The sequence below is a fragment of the Psammomys obesus genome, unplaced genomic scaffold (genome assembly GCF_907164565.1).
Source record: "Psammomys obesus unplaced genomic scaffold, mPsaObe1.curated_primary_1811, whole genome shotgun sequence".
Lineage (NCBI taxonomy): Eukaryota > Metazoa > Chordata > Mammalia > Rodentia > Muridae > Psammomys > Psammomys obesus.
Window position 1 is genome coordinate 6,545,230 of NW_026595981.1, and position 23,683 is coordinate 6,568,912.

Sequence of the window (23,683 nt, forward strand, 5' to 3'; positions counted from 1 at the left end):
CTTACCTTAATTTCACCTTCTCAGTGTGAATCTCTGACAACCAGAACTGAAGGAGTCACCTCACTATTCCTTGTCACTACCTTACCAGGTCCCTCTGTCAGCCATGATTTCATGCACATCTGAAAACACCACATACACAGACACAGGCACTCACATATACATGCATACATACACACATACACATACACACACACACACACACACACACACACACACACACACACCACACAGAACCTCTTTTGCTAGGCTGTAAGCACCAAGAGAGCAGGGACTTTGGGTGTTTCTTTTGTCTCCAGCATGTAGAACAGCCAGAGTCAGCAAATGGATGAACCTGCTGAAGGCCCAACTGGTATGTGAACATCAACTGATATTGGCAAACATCAAATGAGTGCCTACCAGTCCTTCAGGTCCAGTCATGTCCAGGAGTTCAGCACTCATTTTTGGGCCAGAAGAGCTAATGAAGGTCAACCTGAATGCTACAGGCAGCAAAGTGACCACCATATTGCTTGGTACAGTCAGACACAAGAAATGTTCCTTATGTCCTCTCTAGGTGTATCAAGCTCCAGCTGCCTCAGGGATCAGTGGGTGCCCTCAGGCCCTACCTACCTGAACACCTGAACTGTGTCCCTTTCACTATTTGCTGAGGAGGGAGAGGAAATGAGGGAGTATGAAGAGAGGGAGGAAAATGAGTTTGGATAAAGTGGCAGAGGTTTCTATGGAGTGTGGGGAGAATGTCAAGTTTGGTAGGTGTCCCTGTTCCAGACTAGAATGGCTCCAGGAGACAGATTTGAAGCAGGATTTTCTTTGTCATTAACCAAAGAATGAAGCAACACTCAGGGGGGTGCCTATTCTCTTTCTGTACATGCAGGTCAGGAGGCAGCAGCTCCTGGTAGCTCTGGTAAGCTTTGCTGATGTTCTTCTTTGGCTGAGGTCATGGCATTGGGCTGTGTAATCTGGCTCTCAGAACACCCTGGGACCAGAAGGTGGCCTCTGCCCAGACAGAAGTCAGCATTTCCTGACGTCCTTAGAGTGGCGTGCTACCATGTACGCCACTCTGAGGGGTCACCCTCATTTTCAAAAGAAACTCAACCCTTAGAAAAACGTCTAGAGCTTGGCCAACATGATACAGCTTGTGCAGCTGAAGTTCAGATTGGAGGTGTCAGAAAGACAAAGGCCACTGGGCATCCTCAGCCCATCCCAGCTGCCACCTCTTGCATCATCAGTAGGCTAGGACCCAGAGTGGGTAGGTGCAGCCTCGGGAGAGAGTGGAGAGTCAGCAAACCCCTACCAAGGAGGGACTTAGCATTCTTCAAACCCTCCAAGCTCTCTCCTGGTTGTAAACCGTCACTCTGTATGTCTTCTGCACACTTACGTGCCCACAGCTTCCATCCTTTTCTCAGGGCTTCAGTCAACACCTGTCCCAGCCTCTTGTGTCCATGTTATTCTCAGTGCACACTGTGGCTCATGCATCTTGTGTCTCTTGCTGCCCCAGCATCTGTGTGCGTAACCATTGCCCGCTTTTCCCCAGCTAGACTTTGAGCTTCCTGAAGATGAGAATGGTGTCAAGTCCCCGCATGGGGAAGGGAAAATGGACACAGAGTCCAACCCCTAACCAAGAAGCTAATTGCAACTGATAGCTGCTAGGAAAGGGAAAGTTTTCTTCAATGAGTGGCACTGCCTATATCGGACACATATCAGGGCAGGCCTCATGCTTAGGAGTAGTTGGGCAACACAAAATAGACTCCATGGTTTTTATGGTGTGTATGTGTGTGTGTGTGTGTGTGTGTTTAAGAGAACAAAAGAACATGAAGTTGAATTCATGGTGGGGATGCTCAGAGTAGTTGGGAGAGTTGAAAGAACATAATGAAACTATATTGTATGAAAAGTTTAAAAAATGTTTTCTTACTATAGGGACCCTCAGGACCTGGCACAGTACCTGGCACATAGTAGGCCCACAGAAAGTGCTTATGAAATGATGAAATCAGGGTAGTTGCCTTCTTGCTGTCTTGAGACTAATTGAGCTGATGTGTCCAGCAATGATTCTGTTTTAGGTTTGTTTTAAGTTGGATATAATTCCTTTTGAAAAGACACCACAAAAGTTGGAATTATTTTAAAGACAAATAGCCACAAGAGTGGTAAGTTGGGCAAATAAATGGGGCACAGAGAAGATCTTCAAGGAGCACAGATGTCTAAATTCCACCTCCCAGCACCATTCACGGGCATTTGTTCTCAGGATGTGGAGTTTTCTTTGAATAATCAAATAAGGTTCGAACCTGTGCTGGCCAGTTCTGTGTCAGCTTGACAGAAGTTAGGGTTCTCTGAGAAGAGAGAACCACTATTTAGAAAACACACCCACAAAACTGGCCTTTGGACAAGTCTGTGAGGGTACTGTCTTGATTAATGGTTGCTGTGGTAGGGCCCAGCCCACAGGAGGCAGTGCCACCCCTGACTGGGGGTCCTGGGTTCTCTAAGAAAAGGGCAGGACAAGCCACGGAGGGCTAGCCAGTGAGCAGCACTCCTCCGTGGCCTCAGAGTCAGCGCCTGCTTCCAGGTTCCTGCCCAGACTTCCTTTGTGATGGACCGAGACTGGGACACGTAAGGAGAAATAAATTCTTTTGTTCTGGAATTGCTTTGGCCCATGATGCCTTATCACAGCAACGGAAAGCCCAGCAAGAGAAAATCCCTACTAACAAAAGCCACTGAAGCCAGGCAGTGGTGGCGTACACCTTCAATCCTAGTGCCAGGGAAACAGAGACAGGCAGGTGGATGTCTGTGAGTTCGAGGCCATCCTGATCTACAGAGAGAGTTCCAGGGCAGCCAAAGCTCCACAGAGAAACTCTGTCTCAAACAAACAAACAAACAAACAAACAAACACCAAACAACTCCCCTCCCCCCCAAAAGAAAGAAAAAAAGAAAGAAAGAAAAAACCTAAATGAAATTAAACAGCAAGGGCACGACTGAGGGTCAATGGTCACTCAAGAATGTCACATTTCCCTTATTGAGCAGCCAGACTGTGAGCGCATCTGTAACGCAGGCGCCGTGATTGCTGCTCATGTATGCAGGTCCCTCCCGTCCTCAGCATCTCCACATGCATAAAATAATTTCATGGAACCACGTTCCCGGGTTTCCTCGTGCGTATTCACTTTCTGCTCACCCATTCCCATCGCCGTCTCCGAGGACGTGCCTGCACACAAACCGCAGCAGGTGTCAAAGGTTTAAAAAGATTAAGGAGGAAAAAAAAAATCGAAACTGATCAAGTCCTATCTTCCCCCCCCCCCCCCGGAAATTGAAGAAGCGACAGTCATTATGTCATTTGGGGAAAAGAAACATCAATAGCTCTTTGTGAGCTGGTGCGGCCTTTTCAGGAGATCGCTCAGCTCAGCGCTTCCTAGACCATGGCCAGCGTCAGTGGCTCCCTGGAGGGTCACAGACGGACTTCAGGGATTCAGAATCCTCCTCTAATTATATGTAACATCTTACGCCCATTATTCTCATGATCATCGTTCCTGGGTGGGTGTGGGGGAGAATTCATAGCTTTCACTTTATTCTAAAATGAATCCGTGATACAAACAAGATTAAGAATTGATATGTTACAGGAAGCAAAAAGTAATGAGGAAAAAAGTGTATTATATATATTTGCACCTCTCTTTCTCTCTTTCTCTGCCCCCCCCCCCCCCCGTGTGTGTTGTGCTCGCACGTACGAATTCAGTTCCCCCTTTCAGGTATTTGCTTGGGTTCCCTGACCTGTGTCCAGTCCCTTAAACTCTCCCTATTCTAACCTCTTGCCTTGCCTTACACCTCCTTTCATGCCCCTTCAACTGGCACCCCGATCCGTCTGTAATTTTGTATTCCCATTCAGACCACAAGCTTTGTGAGGGCAAATGCCTGGTACACAACAGTTGAGGTGAATGAATGGTGGGCCTGTGTTCACGTTTTGGCTCTTGGCCTCCTCCCACCTCTGCCAGGAAACTTTCTCCATGCAATATGGGGACTGCCCTGGTGCCCGTGGGTCAGGACCGGCTGAACTCTCTTTCAAAAGGAACCCTTCGGCCTCTGTGAACCCCTTTCTCTTCTGTAACCACGGAACTCAGCCCCTGAGGCCTGATGGAGCTCCTTGGCTGCACATTCCTGGAATAGGAGTCCCCGAGTGTCTGTGAAGGAAGTGGTTACCAGGCTTCTCCTTGGGTTGCTTTGCTCATGCTCCTTCCAAGCTTCCTGGAAGGAGCATGTCACCTGGCAAGCTCACTCCTGTGTGTGGCGGGTTCCCATCGCCACCTGCCACCTCTAGCCTAGTGGGAGCGGCCCTGCAGGGGCCTCTGTCTCTCATCAGTGCTTGCCTCGCTTGAAGCTACTTTCTAGGCATGTTCACGGTTAAAACATTCACAAAAATAGCTTCAAGCTGGAGAGGGGAAAATAAAATAACTCTGGTGTTTCTGCCAAAAACAACAAAGCAACAGCCGGTGCGCAGCCAGCCCAGTCCCTGGCACAGCTCAGATGCTCACAGAAAAACTCACTCCTTTCGCTCCACTGACTGCAGGCGCCTGGTGGACTCTATCTGAGAGGCCTGGGGCCACGCACCCGTCGGTTTATCTCAGCCTCCAAGGCCACCAAGAATCCAGCCTCGAGGTGTGGACATGTGACTGTGCTCTCAACATCGTCTCTGTGTCATCTCTGGTGACTGCTTAGACTGTGACACATACTTGAGTGTCCTCTGCAGCCCTGACCCCTCCTGACCGTCACTCTGAAAATGTCTCTATATACATTTCTCAGGATAATTGTTTGAAATGATAGCACAAAAATACCCCACCACCCACTCAAAGTTAGGCTATCTTTTGTTAACAATGGACTAATCCATACCTGGATATTGGTTTGTCCTTTTGAATTGTGTGTGTGTGTGTGTACATTTAAACATGTTAAGTACATAGACTTGCCCTAAACTGAACAAAGCCAGAATACCCAAATCAGAAGAAATACATAGATGTGTGAGACCCAGAGCAATACAAATCTCTCTGAACAGTCTTTGCCCCATTACAAAATGATCCCTCTCCCTTATTTATTTTCTTCCTCGAAGGAAGCTAGAAATCCATTGAAGCAGTTCAAATAGCATCCTCAGTTATCAGTTTTTAAAAATGTATGAAGTTGTTAAATTGGAAGAAGGCAGAGGCATCAGCCAGGATCCTAAATATCCAGATAGACACTTCACTTTGTTCCTGTCCCTGATGGGAGCAAGTCTGAGGCCAGCCTTCAGATCCTTCTCCTTCCGCATTTGTCAGTCTAGCTACCAGTGGGACACTTCCAGTTGGGTGAAGTGAGGGGTGAGTTTATCTCAGGAGAGACGTTTATAGCCTGGCGTAGTCTTGGAAGAAAGATCACTTTTGGCCCTTTTTTTTTTTTTTTTTTTTTTTTTTGCTTTAAGTGAGTCATCATGGTAGGTCTACAAATAGAGCTGAGATCCTGGCAGCTGAGTACAGCTTAAGCACGCTCGCTCACTCTGTGGGTGACCCCCAGACCAGTCCCTTCACACCCCAGTAGGGGCTATTCATTTGGAAAACAAGGACAATGGGCCATGCGGCCCCATAGGATGAATAGTTGCCCATAAAGATGCTTACCTCCTGGTCCCTGGAACTTGTGACTCTACATAGTAAAAGAGCCTTTGCACATGTGCCAGAGGGAATAACCTGGCAATGAAGCAGGTTGTCCTGGACTGCCTGGTGGGCCCAATGGAGCCACAAGGAGCCTTTAAAAGAAGAGAGGGCACAGTAGGGGAGGTCAGAGCTGGAGGGCGATGTGACTGTGGAAAGTCCTGGTTATGTGATGTGAGAAGAGTTAGCAGTCATAGCTAACTTGAAAGAAGGAGGAGGGGGCCACGAGTCAAGGAACATGGTGGGTGTCCACAGGCTGGAGGAGGCAAGAAAGTGTATCCTCCCCAGGAGCTTCTAGAGAGAAATGCCATATTGCCGTCACCTTAGCCTGGCGAGACCCATGCCAGACCTTAGAGAGCAGTGAGATGATAATGCCATTCTGCATTCTTAAGAATTGTCAACAGTTTGGGCAACCCTTCTATAGCAAGTTTAGGTGTACCTGTGTGTGGGGTTGGGCACTGCTGTGGACTCTTTCCCCAAACCTTGAAAAGGACTTGGAGGGGGTCTTCTGTCACCTGGCCCTGCCCCTTCCCCTCACACAGGTAAGTTATTATCATCCTCAAATCAAGAGAGTGACCCCAGAGAGGGTCAGGGGATCACCACAATCAGCTATTGAGAGAAGAGGGTCATGGGCCACAGTTGCAAACTCCCTAGTTATGATATTCTTCAGTTCAGGACACTGGAGCAACCACAGTGTGATGAGGAGGTGAGGGGAGAGAATGAGACAGCGTAGGGACTGGAACCCCGAAGCCCTGTCCTGTCCTGTTCTATCCATGCATATACACATGGGAGTAAAGACACAAGCCACATCAGACCCGTCTCCACAGCTGGGGCAGACTCTGGGTTAGGAGTGGGAGGGATTTAGGGTGGGAGGTAAAAACCTAACCTAAAGGATCTGTCACCATAACAGCAGCATGGGTTGATTCTGGCCAAACAAGAAGTTCTCATTTGCCATCCAGAGGCTTCAAAGGGGGCAGGCAATTGTGGTCAGCAAAGGTACCTTCAACCTTGTGTCTCATTTGGATATCCTATTAGGAGTCACAGAGAACAAAGTGCTGCTGATGCGAGCGCTGGAGGGAGAAGGTAGGTCAGGCTCATGGGGGAGAACACTGGGCTTGAAAGAGGGTCATGTGGCGGTGAGTGAGAGGCCACACTGGGTCTAGTTCCAGCCTGAACTCACAGATAGGGGAGCCAGGGCACCAGACAGGGCACAGGGACCCTGGAAGGTCTCTGCTAAGGTTCTGTTTTGTTTTGTTTGTGGTCACAGGTAGCCTTCTCTGTCTCTCCCTGTTTTATAATACATTACGTTGGGTGATATTCTGCAGAACACAGGTTTTGGCCTGTTAGTGGGTCATGTAATCAACCAACAAAGTTGTGACTTAGGATAAGATGAGATGCATAGTGCATACATCTTATAAAGGTAAACAGTGCTGGTGAAACCCAGTAAACCTCCTCCGTAGCTTCTGGCTGGCAGGTCTGCGGCTCCCCTTAGCCTGTGGGGACAAAGACCTCGATGCAGAGAAAAGGCAGAGTGATGTGGCCACTTCCACAAGACCAGCTTTTAATATGACTGTGGTTCGAAGCACGAATAAATAAAACTCCAGAGAAAATGGAAAACCCAAACCGAACCTTAGAACATCGAAACCGAAGACCATAAAAAAAAAAAAAAACGAGGCAAAACAAATTTTCAGTAGACGAACAAAAACAGCCCCCGCCCCAAACAAAAGGAAAGAAAACAAAACGGAAGAGATCAGACTCTACAGCTGTGTCACAGGGAGAGAACGACGTGGCTCCATGGACGAATACTGGGGTCACCCAGGCCACCGTATCACCTCCAAGGGTGCTGGGATAAGAAAGAGGTTGGCACTGGTCACCTTTAGTGCGGGAGCCCCACGGGCCAGTTTGGGGACAAGGCTAAGAACCTTCACAGACAACACAAGGATCAAACATTGTAGAGAGTTCTGTGGTTTCCTTCTTGACTGTGCAGTTTCAGTTCCAGAGCTGGGCTCAGGCTGACTTCGGGGCTGAAACCTGGCCCCACTGCACGGGCAGCGGAGTGGGCTCTGGAAACCACACGGAGAAGATACGATGTACAAGACAGAAGTGGAGATGGCGCCGTAAGAAGTCTGAGCATGCAGGTGCTTTGTACATCTGGCAGTGAGATGTGATGGCAGGTTAGTTCTTGGACAGTTCCGGAGTGTGACTCATCGGTCCTACGAGGGACACGTGGCAGGGCCCGGGATGGTTCATGTCGGATGTGGCCAGAGTGAAGTTTGGCAGAAGTTCGCAATGTGTGGATGGGGGGGGGGGGGCTCTTGCTTCTCTCTGTCATCAGGGGCTATCCCACCTGAGCTTGCTGTCCCCTGTCCTGGGTCTTGGGCCTTTAAGGTCTTTTTGGAGGTGCTGGGCTGCCTGAAAGGTGTCAGCAGGCAATCTCCTCCAGGGTGCCCAAGGCTGTCTGCAGGGGCACGTTCACAGTGTGGCTGATGGTTTCAGAGTGGTTTGGCATTGTGTCACAGGTGCTCTGCCGGGAAAGGAAAGGGGGCACGTGTCATTCGTTCAGAAAAAAAAAAAAAAAAAAATCTACTGCCAAGTCCTGTGAAGCAGTTTGGGAACCTCTAAAGCAGTGGTTCTCACCTTCCTGAAGCTGCGACCCTTTAATACAGTCCCTCATGTTATGGTGAACCCAAACCATAGAATTTTTTGGCTGCTACTTCCTAACTGTAAATTTGCTACTGTTACGAGTCCTAATGTAAATATCTGATATGCAGGATATCTGCTATGGGACCCCCAAAGGGCTTGTGCCCCACAAGCTGCTCTAAAGGTCAGGATGGAGGCTGATCAGAGCCGCAGGGTTGGCCCTGGGGAAACAGTAGAGTCACTGGGTAGGGTGGACCCGAGATGGTCTGCATGTTCCGAAGCTCCCAGGCTGTAGTGTGCAGATGGATGAGAGAGGAGGGAGGAGGCAGGGCCAAGTGGGAGACAGTGTCAGGGGTTTGGTGCTGTGGTCAGGGTGAAAGGAGTGGGGTGTGGTTTGGGAGGATTTGATGGAGACAGAGCTTCGGGGAGGGGAAACAGGTAAAGAGCGGTTATAACTCTGAGACAGCCTAAGGGAGGTGGGGAGGTGGCTTTTGGAGAGGACTTGCTGCCTGTGAAAAAGGCGTACGATGTCTCTTAACCCCACGCAGGCCCTCTAAGGCTTTATGGTCCTATGCATCTGCTTAGGGAGGTTAAGGAACTTCCTCCAGGCACACAGCTAGGGCTCAGAGGGCCTAGGCTGTGGCCAAGACAACTGAGACCACAGCCTAGGCGCTTTGCCTCTTTGCTGCTCTCTCTCTTAGCAGAGGCTTGCCTTCTGTTCAACAGAGGCTTCAGGAGCCCAGAGAACTCAGAGCCAGCTTGCTTGTTTGGGAGCGGTGTAATGACAAGACAGTATCTGGAACAGAAATGGGAGCCCATCAGCCAGGGCTGAGCTCCATTTGGGACCAGTAAATTTTTTTGCGAGGCAGTGGCTGCTCCAAGGCTGATTTGGGGTACAGTACTGGGAAGAAAAGCCTGAGATACCTGCCTCAGTCAACCAAGACCTGACTGAGCCTGGAGTGGGAGGAGCTATGCAAAAAGAATGATTGACAGGCATGAAAGTGAAAGGTGCTGCCCCTGGCTATAAAGAAAAGGCAACGTGATGCCACCATGGTTAGAGGCACTTCAAGTTTAGCCCTCCTCACGTAAAAGCATGTGACTCTGGCCTTTGGGCCTCAGTGGCATCAAAGGCAAAAAGAAGGTAAAGATAGATCTTTGTCTATGGTGGCTGCTATGACAAGACCCACATGGGCGCACAGAATGGTACCCTACCTGCAGTCAGAATACAGCGGTCAGTAGCCATAATGTGTATGGCCGTTGCTACTACTAACTGCTTGGGCCTCCTACTCGGTGTCCCCTTCGAATGGATGGAGGTCGGTGACACCGTGCAGTTCCCGCTCTCAGGAAACACGGAAGTAGACATATGTAGGGATTCTCTTGTAAGAGTGTGGAAGGCGGGGAGTAACCCCGTGGCCTGACGAAGGATCTACCCTAGGAAACACCTCTTGGGGTCAGCTCCACTCATGGCCGAGCCCTTGAATTCTGGGTTGTGGCCTAGCTGGAGTGTCCTTGGATTTGGCGCATGAGAAGGTGTCTGTCTAGGGCCATGGGAAGATATGCAGATTCAGGTCCTTCCTGCCTGGCCTTGTGTCTGGTTACGTAGCCTACCCAAGCCGTTCTTACCATGTTTTCATCATGGCTCCCTTCCTCCTCTTCTTTGCCGAGCAGGTCTAATAGCTTCTCTTTGATCAGCTGTAAGAAAGACAGGATGTGGACAGTCAGGCTGGGAGGAGGATGCAAAGGCCAGAGACCCTTCCTACAGGCTGAACCGGGAATCACACAGACAGTGACTGTGTGGGCTGTGGCTATACAGGCTACATGGCAAGAGCTCTGCCCGGTGGACAGCTCTGGAGGCCTCACGCTCTTGCCTTTTGGCCTCCATGTGATTCTGTTGCTCCAACCAGAGCGTGGAGCGGGGTGAGCGAGAGCTCTGACTTGCTGTGTGGACTGCTTTCTCCAACAGATAAGCTAAAGGTGCTGGTAGGCCCAGTTCCCCATGGGTCTTAGGAAACACTCAGGGACCTCTTTCTCACTGTGTAGCTCAGACTGGCCTCAAGTTCACCATCCTCCTTCCCCAGCATTGAGATTACACATATAGGCCATCACACCCAGCTTCAGTATTCATTTTCAAGGGCTGATGCCTCCATAAGATGAGGGCATGCCCAAGGTCAGAACTCTTTACTTGTAGCAATTAAGGGTAGTTCTTAAATATGCTATCTAACATGGCTCAATTTGCCATTCACTTTTCATGGGAATTAATAACTAAGGCTTGTAGTCATTATGCTGAGAGACGTACAAGTCTCTGGACTGGTCACAAGGGGCTCTGAAATTATTGCTGGTTTTTTTTTTTTTTTTTTTTTGCCTCCCCTGGGAGGCACAATGAGGGCCTGAGAATCAGAATCCCGAGGGACTGTGTGGTGTGGGTGAGTGTGCTGTAGGAGCTTTGGAACCACCGCCTGTTTCAATTCACACCATCCCAGTGTGAGTTGCCCGTCCGTGACCAGGGACGTGGAGGTCTCCAAGCCATCACTGGGGTAGGGTGGCGCTGGCATGAGCCTATTCATAGGTGGGTTAGCCCACTAGCTCAGCTTTTCTTTAAGTTTTCTGCCCAGATTAACCCTGGGAAGGGTAGTCTGGGGCAGGCTTCCTCTTGCCTGGGGTTAGGAAGTTGCAAGAGCTGATATGCTCCCAGGCCTCTGTTTTCAAATCTTTCAGAAACATGGCCCCAGGTGCCTTTAAGGATTATATTTTTCCAGATTGAGGTTGATGGGGATTCCTGGGATATGCCCCTTCCTGAGGGCTGGCTAGGCCATGGAAGACAGTACTTAGAAAACATGCCAACCAGAGAATAGGCTTGTGGGCAGTGCACATCCTGAGTGTGTTGTGTGGTATGTAGATCTATGAATATGGTCTGGACGTGTGTGTGTGCGCACGCGCACACATGAATGCATGTGTTACATGTGTGGTATATGTATGCTTAAGTGTGATATGTGTATGATGCATCTGCATGTAACATGTTGGGCATGTGGTATGTTGTATACAGATGTGGATGCACTGGAGCATGAAACCTGGCCCCACTGTGGAAGGGCCTCAGGGTTTGGCCTCTTCTCATCTTTTTACTCCCTCTCTATGGCCTAGGACAAGTCCAAAGACAGGAGCATGGCCGCCATTTCTTTCACATCCACCTCCCCTTAAGACTCCTGCCCTATGCTTAGGAGAAGTGGCTTTGTGTGGGTGGAATGAAGCTATTGCCTCAGCCACGCTTGGTGCTGAGTCTGGGTGTTTCACCATTTGGTCATTTCCCCAAGGGTAGCCCCAAATCTTACCTCATAAATATAATCAAAGAGCTCTAGTATTGTAAGGATACTAGCACCAATAAACAATCCCATCTGACCACCAATGTCACCTGCAGAGGAAGGGAAAAGACCAGAGAACGGGTTTTACACACAGATCCAGGAAGGGGTGAAGAGATGATGAATCCAGAAGCCAGAGCTCTTGAGTGTACCCCCTCCAAGGGAAGCCTGGGCCTTGCCACAGGAAAGCCAGTCCTCTGACAGGCCCTCCTTCACTTCAGTTGGCACTGAGAGCCAAGTATGTCACTAGCCAGCAGGGTTGGAGCTGGTCATTCACTGATGAGGATCATGGGTCTGTATAGGGAGCAAAGTCCTGAGCGAATATTATTATTGACATGGACACTGCCATGCCAAGAACCCCAATGCCACTACTTCATGGGAGTGGCAAAGCCTGCTCTGGGTGAGGCTCAGAGGGATGGCAAAGCCCGCCTGTGGTCTGAGTGTGAATGTTGATGGTGTGTGCAGAAAATGTCCACCATCGCTTTCTCCCCCAGATGTTAATGGCTGAGGAGTGCTCCCACTGAGATTAGGGGAACCTGCCTCCTTTTTCAGCTGCATATAACAACCCCAGCTCCTTCTTCAGCTGTTTGTAATAGCCAGGCTAATTTGTCTAGCTGTATGTGATAACCCTACCTCCCTGGGCTCAAGATGGCTTCCTTTTGTTCCCTTCCATCCCAGCACAAGCTCACTGGGCAGTGGGTCTGTCTGTGTGCGTATGTCAGGTATGAGGTCTGCGTTGGCATGGGGGCACAGCTCAGCTGGAATGCAGTAAGGCTGGACAGGGTGCGGAACGTGTGCAGGCAGCCCGTCTGATCGTTGATTGCTTTATGTGAGTGCCCACCTCTGACTCGGCGCACAGAATGTGCCCGCGTGTGTGTGATAAGCGTGTTCCCGAGTGTGTACAAGATGTACGGGGATTGCGTAGGTGTAGGTGTGTTCGATGAGTATGTGGGCATATAGGCATGAAATGTGTCTGCCTAGGTTTGCTGTGTGCACGGATGTGGCTCTGAAGCTATACAGTGGGCCATGGGGCTGTACAGGCATGTGTATGTGTATGTGTGTTGGTGCTGGAGCATCATGGGTACATGGATACATAAGTTGGTTTCAGTGTGCATGTTGTGTGTGTTAACACGGAGTTAACATGGAGTGCTGTGCATATAGGGTAGTGGCGAGAGAAGGCTGAGCTGGGCCTGATGGCTGAAGGTTTGTATGTGGCACATACTTCCCTCACAGGAGGCACAGATGGCGGCACCATTTCTTAACGGGCTATTCTGGGTGGGAACAAGATGCTGGGAATAAGCTCATCCTTATATTGGATGCAGATATGACAGATTCAAAGCCTGGACCCTTTTTGCACTCTGTGTGTGTGTGTGTGTGTGTGTGTATGTGTGTGTGTGTGTGTGTGTGTGTGTGTGTGTGTGTGTGCTCACGTGCGCGAGTGTCTGTGAGAGGGAGGGGAAGGGAGAGGGAGAGAAAGGGATAGGGAGGGAGAGAAAAGGGGAGAGGAAGGGAAAGAGAGGAAGAAAGAGAGGGGAGGGAGAGGGAGGAGAAAGAGCAAGGAAGAGAGGGAGGAGGAGAGAGCACCAGTGCAATCGCATGCAAGCTTGATCCTCCCTGGGAAGGGAAGGGGAAAGCTCAGTCAGACTTTCCAGAGGTGAGGGAGGGGCGTGGCCTGTGCTCTGTGGCTCAGGGCTTTTAACCACAATAACTTCTGAGGCCTAGGTGACAGCTACCTCCATAAAGCTGGCACTGAACAAAGGCTTTGCCCCGATCCTCCTAGATGGAGAATAGAAGTGTTCACTGGCCCCTGGTCACACCAGATGGGACTGGGTTCCGCCATAGTGACTATCCAGGTGCCACAAACTGCTACTGATGGACTTGATCTGAGCTAACTGCCACAGTGAAGTAGGCGTGATGGTTCGTCTCCACTGTCCACTTGACTAGATTGAGAAGCACCTATGACACTGGTAAAGCATGCCTGTGGGTGAGTGTCTAAGGACATCTTAAGACAATTAACTAAGAGGAAACAACTTTGATTATGGGACGCACCAGCCAATGGGCTGGGGGGGGCCTGGAAGGAATAGAAAGGGAAGAAGGAAAAGGAAGAGAGTCTGCTGGCACAGGCATATTTATCCCTCCCTCTCTACTTCCCACCTCCTTCCTTCTCTCCTTCACTCCCTCCCTTCTTCCCCTCCCTCCCTTCTCTTTTCTCTCTTGTCTGGCTGCCATGATGGTAGCTGCTCTATTTCATCATGCTGTTTCCACCAGGCTGGACTGAAAACACTGAAATCATGAGCCCAGACAAGTCCTTCCCTTCTTAAAGTTGTTTTGCTCAGGCCTTTTCAGTCATGAAAAGTCAGATGCACACAGTGGGTGATAAGAATCAGTAAGGGGAAACCCCTCTCATCTCCTCACAGATGGCTCTGAGAAGTCCTTAGCTTGAAAGCCCGCTTTTCCTTCTATACTTTCCGGTGGAACCTGCCCCTCCCACAGTGTTGTTATCACTTAATTCAGTCTCAGGGACAACAGCCTTTACTCCTAAGCACCCTGTCCCTTCTACGGAGTGGGTAAAGACGAGGTGGCACAGGTTGAGGGGGCTGATCCGTTGACCAGAATGTGAGTGTCCAAATGGGCCAGGGCGGGGTTGAACTTAGTTCCATCAGGACCAGGGCAGGCAATGTATGGGAACAGCAGGCAAGTTGGTGGCCATCTGGAGAGATCAGCTCTTCTTTCCTGTTTGAGAAAGGGCTCTGGGTCCAGGGCACAACCCTCGGCTTCTCAGTGCATTGCTGTCCTGGCTTTATCAGGGACCCTGAAAGTTTGGATGCCTGGTGATCTCCGAAGTTGAACATCCCCTCCTTCCACGATTCTGCTAGCATTCAGGCCCTGGAGACAGAAACTTTGGGAATCCAAGAGGGCAGGCCTGGAAAGGTTCTGTGAGACCTTTGTGTTCGCCCCTCACCAGACAGAGGAGACCAAGGCCTAGGCTGAAGGCTGACCTGGACCCATAACCTCCACCACAACTACCACAGAGAGAGTAACTAGTACATTAGAAAGTTTGCCTCCTTAGGAGGCTTACATGTCTCTCTGCCTGCCTCCCGCCCACCTCCCCACTCCCACCCCTCCTAAGAGACGTGGAAGTTGATTTGACAGACATTACAACTCACCAAGTAAGGCAGCCACTTCATACGCCTTCTTCTGTTCAATTGTCTCGTAATTGAGCGCTTCAAAAAATATATCCAGAACAAGAATGTTCTCTCTGCAGAGGAAAAATTAAGCACCGCACGCAGTTAGAACCCTCATCATTCACGGATGGGCTAACCTAGCTTCTCTGTGGATGGATGGGGAAGGAGAGGCCCAGGGAGATGCCCGACGATAGAACTCTAGAATCAGAGGCTCCTATCAGCTGTCCCTGTTCGTCTTTACCTCTACTCCACTCTATCTTGGTATCCTTCCTGGGAGTCCAGCCTGGACCCAGGAAGGGCCGTGTCTTCCAGGGCCAGCTTGGTTCTTAACATGCGAACGAGTCTAGCAGTCTCCTGACTGGCCTGGCCTCAGAATGGGTGCCTGCCCCTGCTGAACACCTAAGCAGTTATAGTCCATTCCCGAGAGTCCCCATTTTCCTCCTGAGATCCCTAACAAGTCTCTTGGGGTGGGAGTCCCTAACCTGGCATCTCTCAGTCTTTTGCCAGAGTTGGGGAGAATGGTAGGGAGCAGGCCTGTGGCAGGCTGGGGAGTTCCTGGCAGAAGCCCTGGGCTCCTCCTGTGCCTCTCCCGCAGGCAGGTGTGTTAATGAGACACATCTTGGCAGGGAAACTCATTCCTGCTTGTGGAATGTCTGCTAAGCAGCAGGGCCTGGGGTTTCCTACACTGCAGTCTCTTTCTGGGGGGCTTGGCTTGCCCCCCATGCCCTCTGCACCTCTTGTTTTGAACCTATTGAGCAGAAATCATCCCAGGAAGGGGCCTGGCGGCTGTCCTGGAATGGAAGAGTGGCCAGGAGAGAAAGAAGCAAGTGTCTGTCTTTCCACACGGTGGAACTTCACAGCAACGAATAGGCCCCGTTCCCCCCATCTGCCTTCTTCCCTGAATACCACCCGGAGGGTCTTTCTGAAACTGTTACACTGGTTCAAATGAAAGATGATCCCAATTCAGCTTCTTGTTCATACAAACTCCACTGCACATGCCCCACGTGTGCCACGTGTGGCCAGTGCTTACCACACTGTAGTAGCCTCGGCTATAGACTCATTATTCCAGAGCGTTCTGTTGGGGAGCTGAGTTCAAGAGCACAGTTTTGACAAAGGCCACTGTCGTGGCTCTTGTTTGCCCACCCAAACCAGGTAGTAAGACCTAACGGTAGAGACCTCACACGTATTTTGGTGGCAGGCATAGAGGACCAGGCAGGAACTGAGTCGGAAGCTTCCTCTTTGCTGGCCACCTTTCAAAGTGCCCTGCAGGTACTGAGACAGAAAAGCCATCCATGGTCTAACCCAGCGAGATACACCACCAGCCAGCCGGGGAAGACATACCCTCTGGTGCAAAACGCTATGGAGGTTTTGGGATAACCAACTGCTTTCTGATTGTGTTTGAGGCCTTGTTCCCCAAGAGGGGAATCTATACTTGCCACCATATAAAGCTTCTCAAAAGCCCACGGCTGGGGAGATCACAGCCCCTGCCTTTCCTGGGTTGGGGGAGAATCTAGAACGGACATGTGTCAAGCTGCCTTCTTCTAAACCTAATTATAACCCCCCTCACCTTCAGCTCAACCTATATGATCTGTGGCATATCCATCTTTCACTATGTCTCTAACGTACCTTGTGGCAACGTGGTCTTAAGCCCCCACCAGGGCGCTGTATCCTATTCATTTTACCCTGTGAAAATGATTTTTTAAAAATTTATTTTTTTATTTTTTTCACCTGAGGTCTGGCCCAGAAGGGTCAGTCGTACTTGGTAGAGAGTAAAGGACAAAAAGAAGTTCCTGGCATTAGGGAGCTTCCCACTATGATGAGTGTGCAGGGTGGCAATAAAGGAGGACTCAGGGTGGGAAATTATAAGTTAGAATGTGGGGAGGGGGCTGTCTGTTTAGTTCTTCTAAGAGACCAGATCCCACAGTCTGAGGAAATGAGACTGAGTCCTCCTGCCCAAATCTCCGTCTCTGGGACGGGCTAGGAAGCTGTCTGTGCTGTGGCTGACAGATCTTCACCTATGGATCCTGGCTCCATCATGCTGCTTGCTTTGTATGCTATCCCAAACTAACTCACATATTATGAAGTCCTTTTCAGCTCCTGAAAACCTACCAAAGTCAGCCAACCCCCCAGTCTGGGGGATTTGTCTGAAGGCACTCTTCTTTGGGTCCCTCCCCATGTTCTAACTCCCACCTCTGTCACATTGGCTCTCATTTTTCTTACTCTCACTTTAAGCTATACCTGTCAATGAGGCTCCTTTCCAGGCTTTAAAGGAAAGCCCCTCTTTCTCTATAAGGCACCAGCACATGGTTTTTGACATGCTGTTGTTTCTTTCTAATACTCTCCCACTTTAAGGTCTGATTATGGTTTTGGATCTTTCTCCTGATTATTTTCCTCCTCCTCCTCCTCCTCCTCCTCCTCCTCCTCCTCTTCTCCTTCTCCTCCTTCTCCTCCTCCTCCTCTTCTTCTACTTCTTTTTTTCTTCTTCTTTTCAACAATTTGTGTGTGTGTGTATCTGTGTGTCTTGGTGTGTATGTGCATGCGCACGCAGAGGTCAGAAGAGGGCGTCAGATTCCTTGGAGCTGGAGTTACAGACCTTTATTTCTGAGCTGCTTGAGTCAGGTGCTGACATCTGAACTCCAGTCCTCCCGAAAGAGCAATAAGCACTCTCAATGGCTGAGCCATCTCTGTATTCCCACCCTACCTCCCAAACCTAAATCTTTTTTGTTTCGTTTTCAAAGACAGGGTTTCTCTGCATAGCCTTGGCTGTCCTGGACTCACTTTGTAGCACCAGGCTGGCCTCAAACTCACAAAGATCAGCCTGCCTCTGCCTCCCTCAGTGCTGGGATTAAATGTGTGTGCCACCATGCCCAGCCCAGACCTAAATCTTGAAGGATGGTTGTGTCAGCTCCTTTCCTGAAGGAACTGCTTATTTAACTGCAAGTCACACTGCCGCAATATTATAAGGGAAAGCATCATGGTGCCAGGGGAAAAAATAAAATGGGGGAGACAGTAATCTAACTTTCTAAGGCAGTTCTACTCAAATGGGAGACAGGTACCACAAGGAACCAGCTAGGAAGAGTGGCAGGAAAAGTGTTCCCGGAAGAGGGAGCAGAAGGCTCAAGAGCCACCAGGAGAATTATACATTCCTTAGAAAGGTCAAGCTCCCCCTGGACCTCACCCTGAGCAATCTGCAGTCGACCTCGGTGTCTCCCCGCATATCTCAATTATAACCAGCCAACACTGTCCCAGACGTCATTGCCCTATGTGGCATTCAATCCTGCACTTATCTCCCCAGGGGGCTGCAAGCTCTTTGTGGCTTTGTCTTCTGAGCTTGGCACACAGCAGGCACCCAATTAGCGTTTGCTAAATTGAGCTAACTGCTTGCCTTTTGCCTCTTTCTGCACGGCCCCCCTCCCCACTTTCCCCCTTCCCCCCCTCTCCGCTTAACTTACGAGATATATTTCTCTGATTTGTTAAATTTCTTCTCCAGGTACTTGGCTGAGGTCTTGCTGGGGATCTTCACCATGGAGAGCTCTTTGTTGTAGCGGGTCAGGTTGCAGGGTGTCCTGCAGAGACAGTAATTGCTGTCCTTTTCGGCCAGAAGACCTGCAGGAGAGAGAAGAGGGTCTCAGGCAGAGGGTGGGGGCGAGGATCGCTGGCCCGGCACAGCTAAATTCTAGGTATTAAGAGGCAAGCTGGGAGGGGAAGCTGGGCCCCGTGAAATTGGGGTAGGGAATTGCCGAGATGGGGAGTGTGTCTTGGGCTTGTTTTTCTTCTGCTTATTGTTACTGTCCCCTGTTACCTTCAAAACTATTGATCCACTGCCATTTTTCCAAGGGGGGAGCTAGCCCCTCCACTTCTCAGGGCTTCCTCCTCTGTGTCTAGCATCTGGCTCACCCTCACAGTGAGCCACCATGAAAGCTAATACGGAGAGCACTGTGCTTGGAACTCAGGACTTCATGCTGTCCCTGCCGGTGCTCTCCATAACCCAGGCCACACCCTCTGCCTGCTGAGAGGCTGCAGGATCCTTGGATTCTCTCCCTGGAGGCCCTCTCCCGGCAACACAACTCTATCTTTCCCCTCCTCTCCCAATCCAACCAGATCAGGTCAAAAGCACTGTTGTCCTTAGACTGACTCTTTTTTTTTTTGACCTCCACCCCCCCAAAAAAAAGGGCCTTTAGCCAGGCCCATGAGTTACTTCTTCATTGCTCAGCCTGGCTTTGGTGAGAAGTCTGTTAAAGGTAGCATAGAGAGAATTCTCACCTTGATACCCTGTCAACCTGGCCTGCTTCCAAGAAGAATCCCAGTCCTGTGAGTAGCAACACTCCCCTCCTCTGACATCCCCTCTGCACTCTTTCATCTCCTGACTTCTCCAAGTGCTTGCAGGTCCCTGGCTATCTGCTACATACTGAGATGAACCTTCTTTCTCTCCTACTGCAACAGCCTTGATACTTAATTGCAAGGGTTCAAAAGTTTCCTTATCATTAGGAAGAGTAATTGTTCCTTCAACCCTTTTCTCTCCTTCCCTCCCTCCCATCTTCCCTCTTTTGTTCTCCCTCCCTGCTCTGTCTCTGTCATTGGGTTTTGTTATCTTTATTCCATAGAAAGACTTTGCATACATTGTAAACTAACCATCCACCCCCCCTTCTCAGGCCATCTAGAACAGGAGTCTAGCCTTGCCTTCACTTAGCTGCTACAGGAACTGGAGTGAGCACTGTCTACAGTTCTGCCTGCATTTCCCTGGGGCTGGAGAGAGGAGAGGTGGACAGCAGGCCAGCTGCTGGACTATCTCAACCCTGTCTGTGTGCTTCTCTAGATGGCAGCCAGCAGTTATTTTAGTCCTCAAATGCCCTGGAGGCTATGAGAGGAGGGGTTAAGAGAAGTGGGGAGGTGGCCACTGCGGCTTGGTGGGGCTTGCACACAGGGAATGGGAGAGGACCTTTCTCTGCCACCTCCTCTCTCTTGGGCTCTGAGAATGGGAGAGCTATTTTCCCATGCTATTTTCAATAGTCTCTCTCTCTCTCTCTCTCTCTCTGTGTGTGTGTGTGTGTGTGTGCGTGCGTGTTGGCCTCACCAAGCTCTTTCATGTGACCCAGCAGCCCCCTGGGTACCCTCCCTCTATCTTTGCCCTCTCCCTGTATCCTCCATTCCTGATGGAATCTACTTCTCTTCCACTACCACCCCTATGCCTCCTTCCCCCCACCCCAGTGTCCTTTAGAGCCCTTCTCCACCATCATGGTTCCTTCCTCTCCTTTCTTCCTCTCCAGCTTCCAGCAGCTACTCCATCCAGAGCTTCTTTGTGCTTATCCCTTTACCATTCCTTTTTCCATGGTTGACTCTGTGTCTCTACCAGATGACCCCCCAATCTCCACCCCCCCCACTCCCTCTGTCCCCCAGTACTGACCAAGGGCAGGCTCTGCACACTCCTTGTGCTGCTCAGGGGTGCAGAAAGGGGCATCCCCTACAGGAAAGGAAAGCAAAGAGAGAAAGGGTATTAACCACATGGGCAGAGCCATGCATGCCAACGGCACCTCACTGACCCAGGGAGCAAGTGACTTCCAAACCCACAGCTGTCTTTAGGGGATGGTCTGATGGGTGCCACTGTTCAGTGTCATCAGATCTGGAGGTCACTTCTGATCTGCTCTCTGAGGAGGAGACCATGAGACCTGCTGGGCCCACTTCTGGTGGTTCTGGTGGGTGATGGGCCGACTTGTCTAGAAGACTGGGACAAGACAAGGTGGGGTGGGGTGGAGGGAGGTTTCTTCTAAGCCTGCGTCCATGTGGTCTCCTTGAACTGTTATGCTGGGCTTCCAGGTAGAAAAACATGGGCCTCAGTGTCGGCATTCCAGACAGCAAGCTGCTGGCGGTAAGGCAGGCTTGGAGTAGGAGTCAGTGCCATCTCAAGGTTGCTTTTTCTCAGCATATCACACTTCTACAAGTAACGAGGGGCGGCTCTGTGCCTCCTCACGGCTCATGATGTGTCCATCAGCTCACACAGTTGAGATGTCCCGGGTCATGTCATGGGTGGAAAGATTGCAGCCTTATTTTGTCTGCTTGCTTCTGGCTCGGGTTTTAATGGGAAAAAGCTTTTGGCTGGTGGTTTAGTCTGAGCATCAGGTGAGGAACACTCACTGAGGCTAGGCGTTTATCTCTGGGGACACTGTAGAACGCTAAGATCTCTCTTTTGTTGTTGGTTGTTTTATTTTCCCCTCTTTCCCCCCAGTGAAATGTTCAGTCAAGGTCCATCAGAAATGTTGTTTTTGATTCCCTACCCCCTGAACCTTTTTTTTCAGCACTGAAGAGCTGGTGCAATTCCCTTTTCCAATAATAATATGTGTTCTATTTTGCCCTGTCTTCAAGGAAGCTCACAGGCAATTTTATTGTCATTATTTAATGTTGTAGAAAAAAAAAAAAAACAAGTGTGGGTGATATATCATTTATTATTTGCCCTATGATTATTGCAGTGGTATTATTTAACCCATTATCACAAATAATAAGGCACAGACACCCATTAGATGCCTTATTAACTTAGGCAGGGCAGGTATTTTTACCTATGTTATCTCAATAACCTCACCATCCATTCCCCAGCCTCCACCCAATGCCATCTGCCTTAATCATCCTCATCTGGTCTAACTCCTTCCATCCATAATCCCAATAGGCTTGCTTATATTTTTCATCTTGCTGTTTTCTCTATCCACGCCATCCTTGGAGTCCTTCTTCTCAGCCCATGTCGTTCCTTCTCCATGCTAACCCATCTCTTCCTGTCCTCAAAAGCCCTGGAAACTTAGCCACGCCTACCCCATTCTGCCCTGCCCAGGTACAGGCTGTTTAATCAGCCAGTCAGGTAGGTTTACACAACAACGGTAGGTGTATGTAGGTGTATCCAGGCATCAATATACAAGCATCAGACCAAACCCCAGCGATTCAAAGCAACACACATTCATCCTCTTGTACTTTTGTAGGCGGCCAGTCATCACAGGTGTCACTGGTGTTGAGAGAGCTGTGTTCTCTCCTGGAGGATCTAGGGGACAATTCATTGCCTTTATAGCTTCTACAAGCCCCTCTCTGAGTCTACCTCTGACTCCAGCCATGGAAGTGGTGCTTATTTCAAGACCCAGAGTGGCTAGATTGGGACCACACTCCCTCCTAATGTTAGTGACCTTAATAGAATTGGCAAAATCTCTTTGGACAGAGGCAGTTTTTTTTTTTTTAAGTAATTTATCTTCTCTCATTTTTCTTTTTAAAATTTATTTATTTTTTTATTAATTAAAGTTTATTCACTTTGTATCCCAGCTGTAGCCCCCTCCCTCATCTCCTTCCATGCCCCTCCCCCAGTCCAATGACAGGGGAGGTCCTCCTCCCCTTTCATCTGACCCTAGCTTATCAGGTCTCATCAGGACTGGCTGAATTGTCTTCCTTGGCCTGGTAAGGCTGCTCCCCCTCAGGGGGAGGTGATTACAGAGCATGGACAGAGGCAGTTTTAAAGATCCACAATTCTAATCCTGATTGACTAAGGTCATTACTGATCACTAATGAAATAATTCAGAATTCAGTGATGAGGATACTCACTTGAGAACAAAAACAACGGCTGATGAGCTAAGTCTCCACCACAAGGATTCTGTTAAATAAGCTTAAATCACGTAGGACATTAAGCACAGGAGAGCAAATATCAAAAGGAACAGCAATGTTCCCAGCACACAGTAGATCTCTAGCAGAAGTGTGGTATTTTTTTTTTTTCCTCCTACCTCCTCATGTGCTAATACAGACATCACTTTTTGTAGTTTTTCAGGGCATTTTTTTCCCCCCAAAGATCATGAAAGTAAGACTAGAGAGGGTTAGTGATGTGGACTAGCCCACACGGTGAATGGAGAAGCCTGGAGCAGAAGCTAAGGTCCATGCATGCCGTCCCAGTTACTCCTCCTTGCCCACACCAGCTTCCACTCCGTACTCCTGCCTCTGACGTGCTCGCTGCCTCTAGTGAGATGGCAGCAAGCATTATTAGTCCGACAACGGAAGTGTCGGCACAGGCCCATCTATTTGCTCACTAATAGACTTTGCCGCACTCGCAAGAGCGCTAGACATTTGGATGCAAGAAGGGAAACATCTGGGTGAAAGCCACAGACATCAGGGTGTTCAAACAGGCACGTTATCAGGGTGGGCGGACCACGAGGCTCCCACTATCTGGACTCTGAACCCAGGAGGCAAGGGCGGCAGACAACTGGCAAGCATACGGAGCACTGAGATGGAGGCGATGCACACATCTGGGCACTACCGCACACCAGGCGTGCTGCCCTGATTGCTGGATGGAATATTCCCACTATGCCTGGGTTGCTGGGTCCCACGGTTCCCCTAGACCCGAATCTCCTCCAGATGTTGGTGAGGTGTTTCCTATCAGGGTAGGAACCTGCAAAGGTCCGGGGGGGAGGGGCTCTGGCACGCACCTGGCATGTGAACCATGCGGCAGTTGCAGTTCTCCACGATGTAGCGGGTCTCACAGTCAATCCGACAGGCCGTGATGCTGTAAACAGGAAAGAAGTCGAGCCCCATCTCCGAGGACCGGCACTCCCCCCATGGCGGGGGCAGATACGTGAGCTGTAAGACGGATAGGAAGGAGGACACCGTCAGCCCTGGCAGAGGACGCTCGCTCAGTCTCCACGGACCCAGAAGCTCGGCTGTTTACCTGTCCCATCAGCAAATAAGCAATTTAGCATGGTCAGCAATCTAAACCCCAGGGGCCTCGTGGGCTTTCACTGTTTGGCTCTTTTGCTCTCCTCAGTCTTTTTATTTAAAGGTTTCTTTTCTTCTTTCCTTCCTTCCTTCCTTCCTTCCTTCCTTCCTTCCTTCCTTCCTTCCTTCCTTCCTT

General features: G+C 49.9%; 1 protein-coding gene across 1 annotated transcript in view; it reads right to left on the bottom strand.

Annotated features, from left to right (window-relative positions):
• Window positions 1-7,174: 7,174 nt before the first annotated feature.
• Window positions 7,175-23,683, bottom strand: part of Asic2 (acid sensing ion channel subunit 2) — a 266,849-nt gene continuing 250,340 nt past the window's right edge. The window contains exons 4-10 of the mRNA XM_055619825.1: window positions 23,262-23,412; window positions 20,225-20,281; window positions 18,273-18,426; window positions 14,803-14,894; window positions 11,609-11,688; window positions 9,906-9,974; window positions 7,175-8,166 (exon numbers count right to left, since the gene is read on the bottom strand). Coding sequence (XP_055475800.1) covers window positions 8,065-8,166; window positions 9,906-9,974; window positions 11,609-11,688; window positions 14,803-14,894; window positions 18,273-18,426; window positions 20,225-20,281; window positions 23,262-23,412 — 705 coding nt within the window. The 3' untranslated portion in view covers window positions 7,175-8,064. The remainder of the gene's footprint in view (window positions 8,167-9,905; window positions 9,975-11,608; window positions 11,689-14,802; window positions 14,895-18,272; window positions 18,427-20,224; window positions 20,282-23,261; window positions 23,413-23,683) is intronic.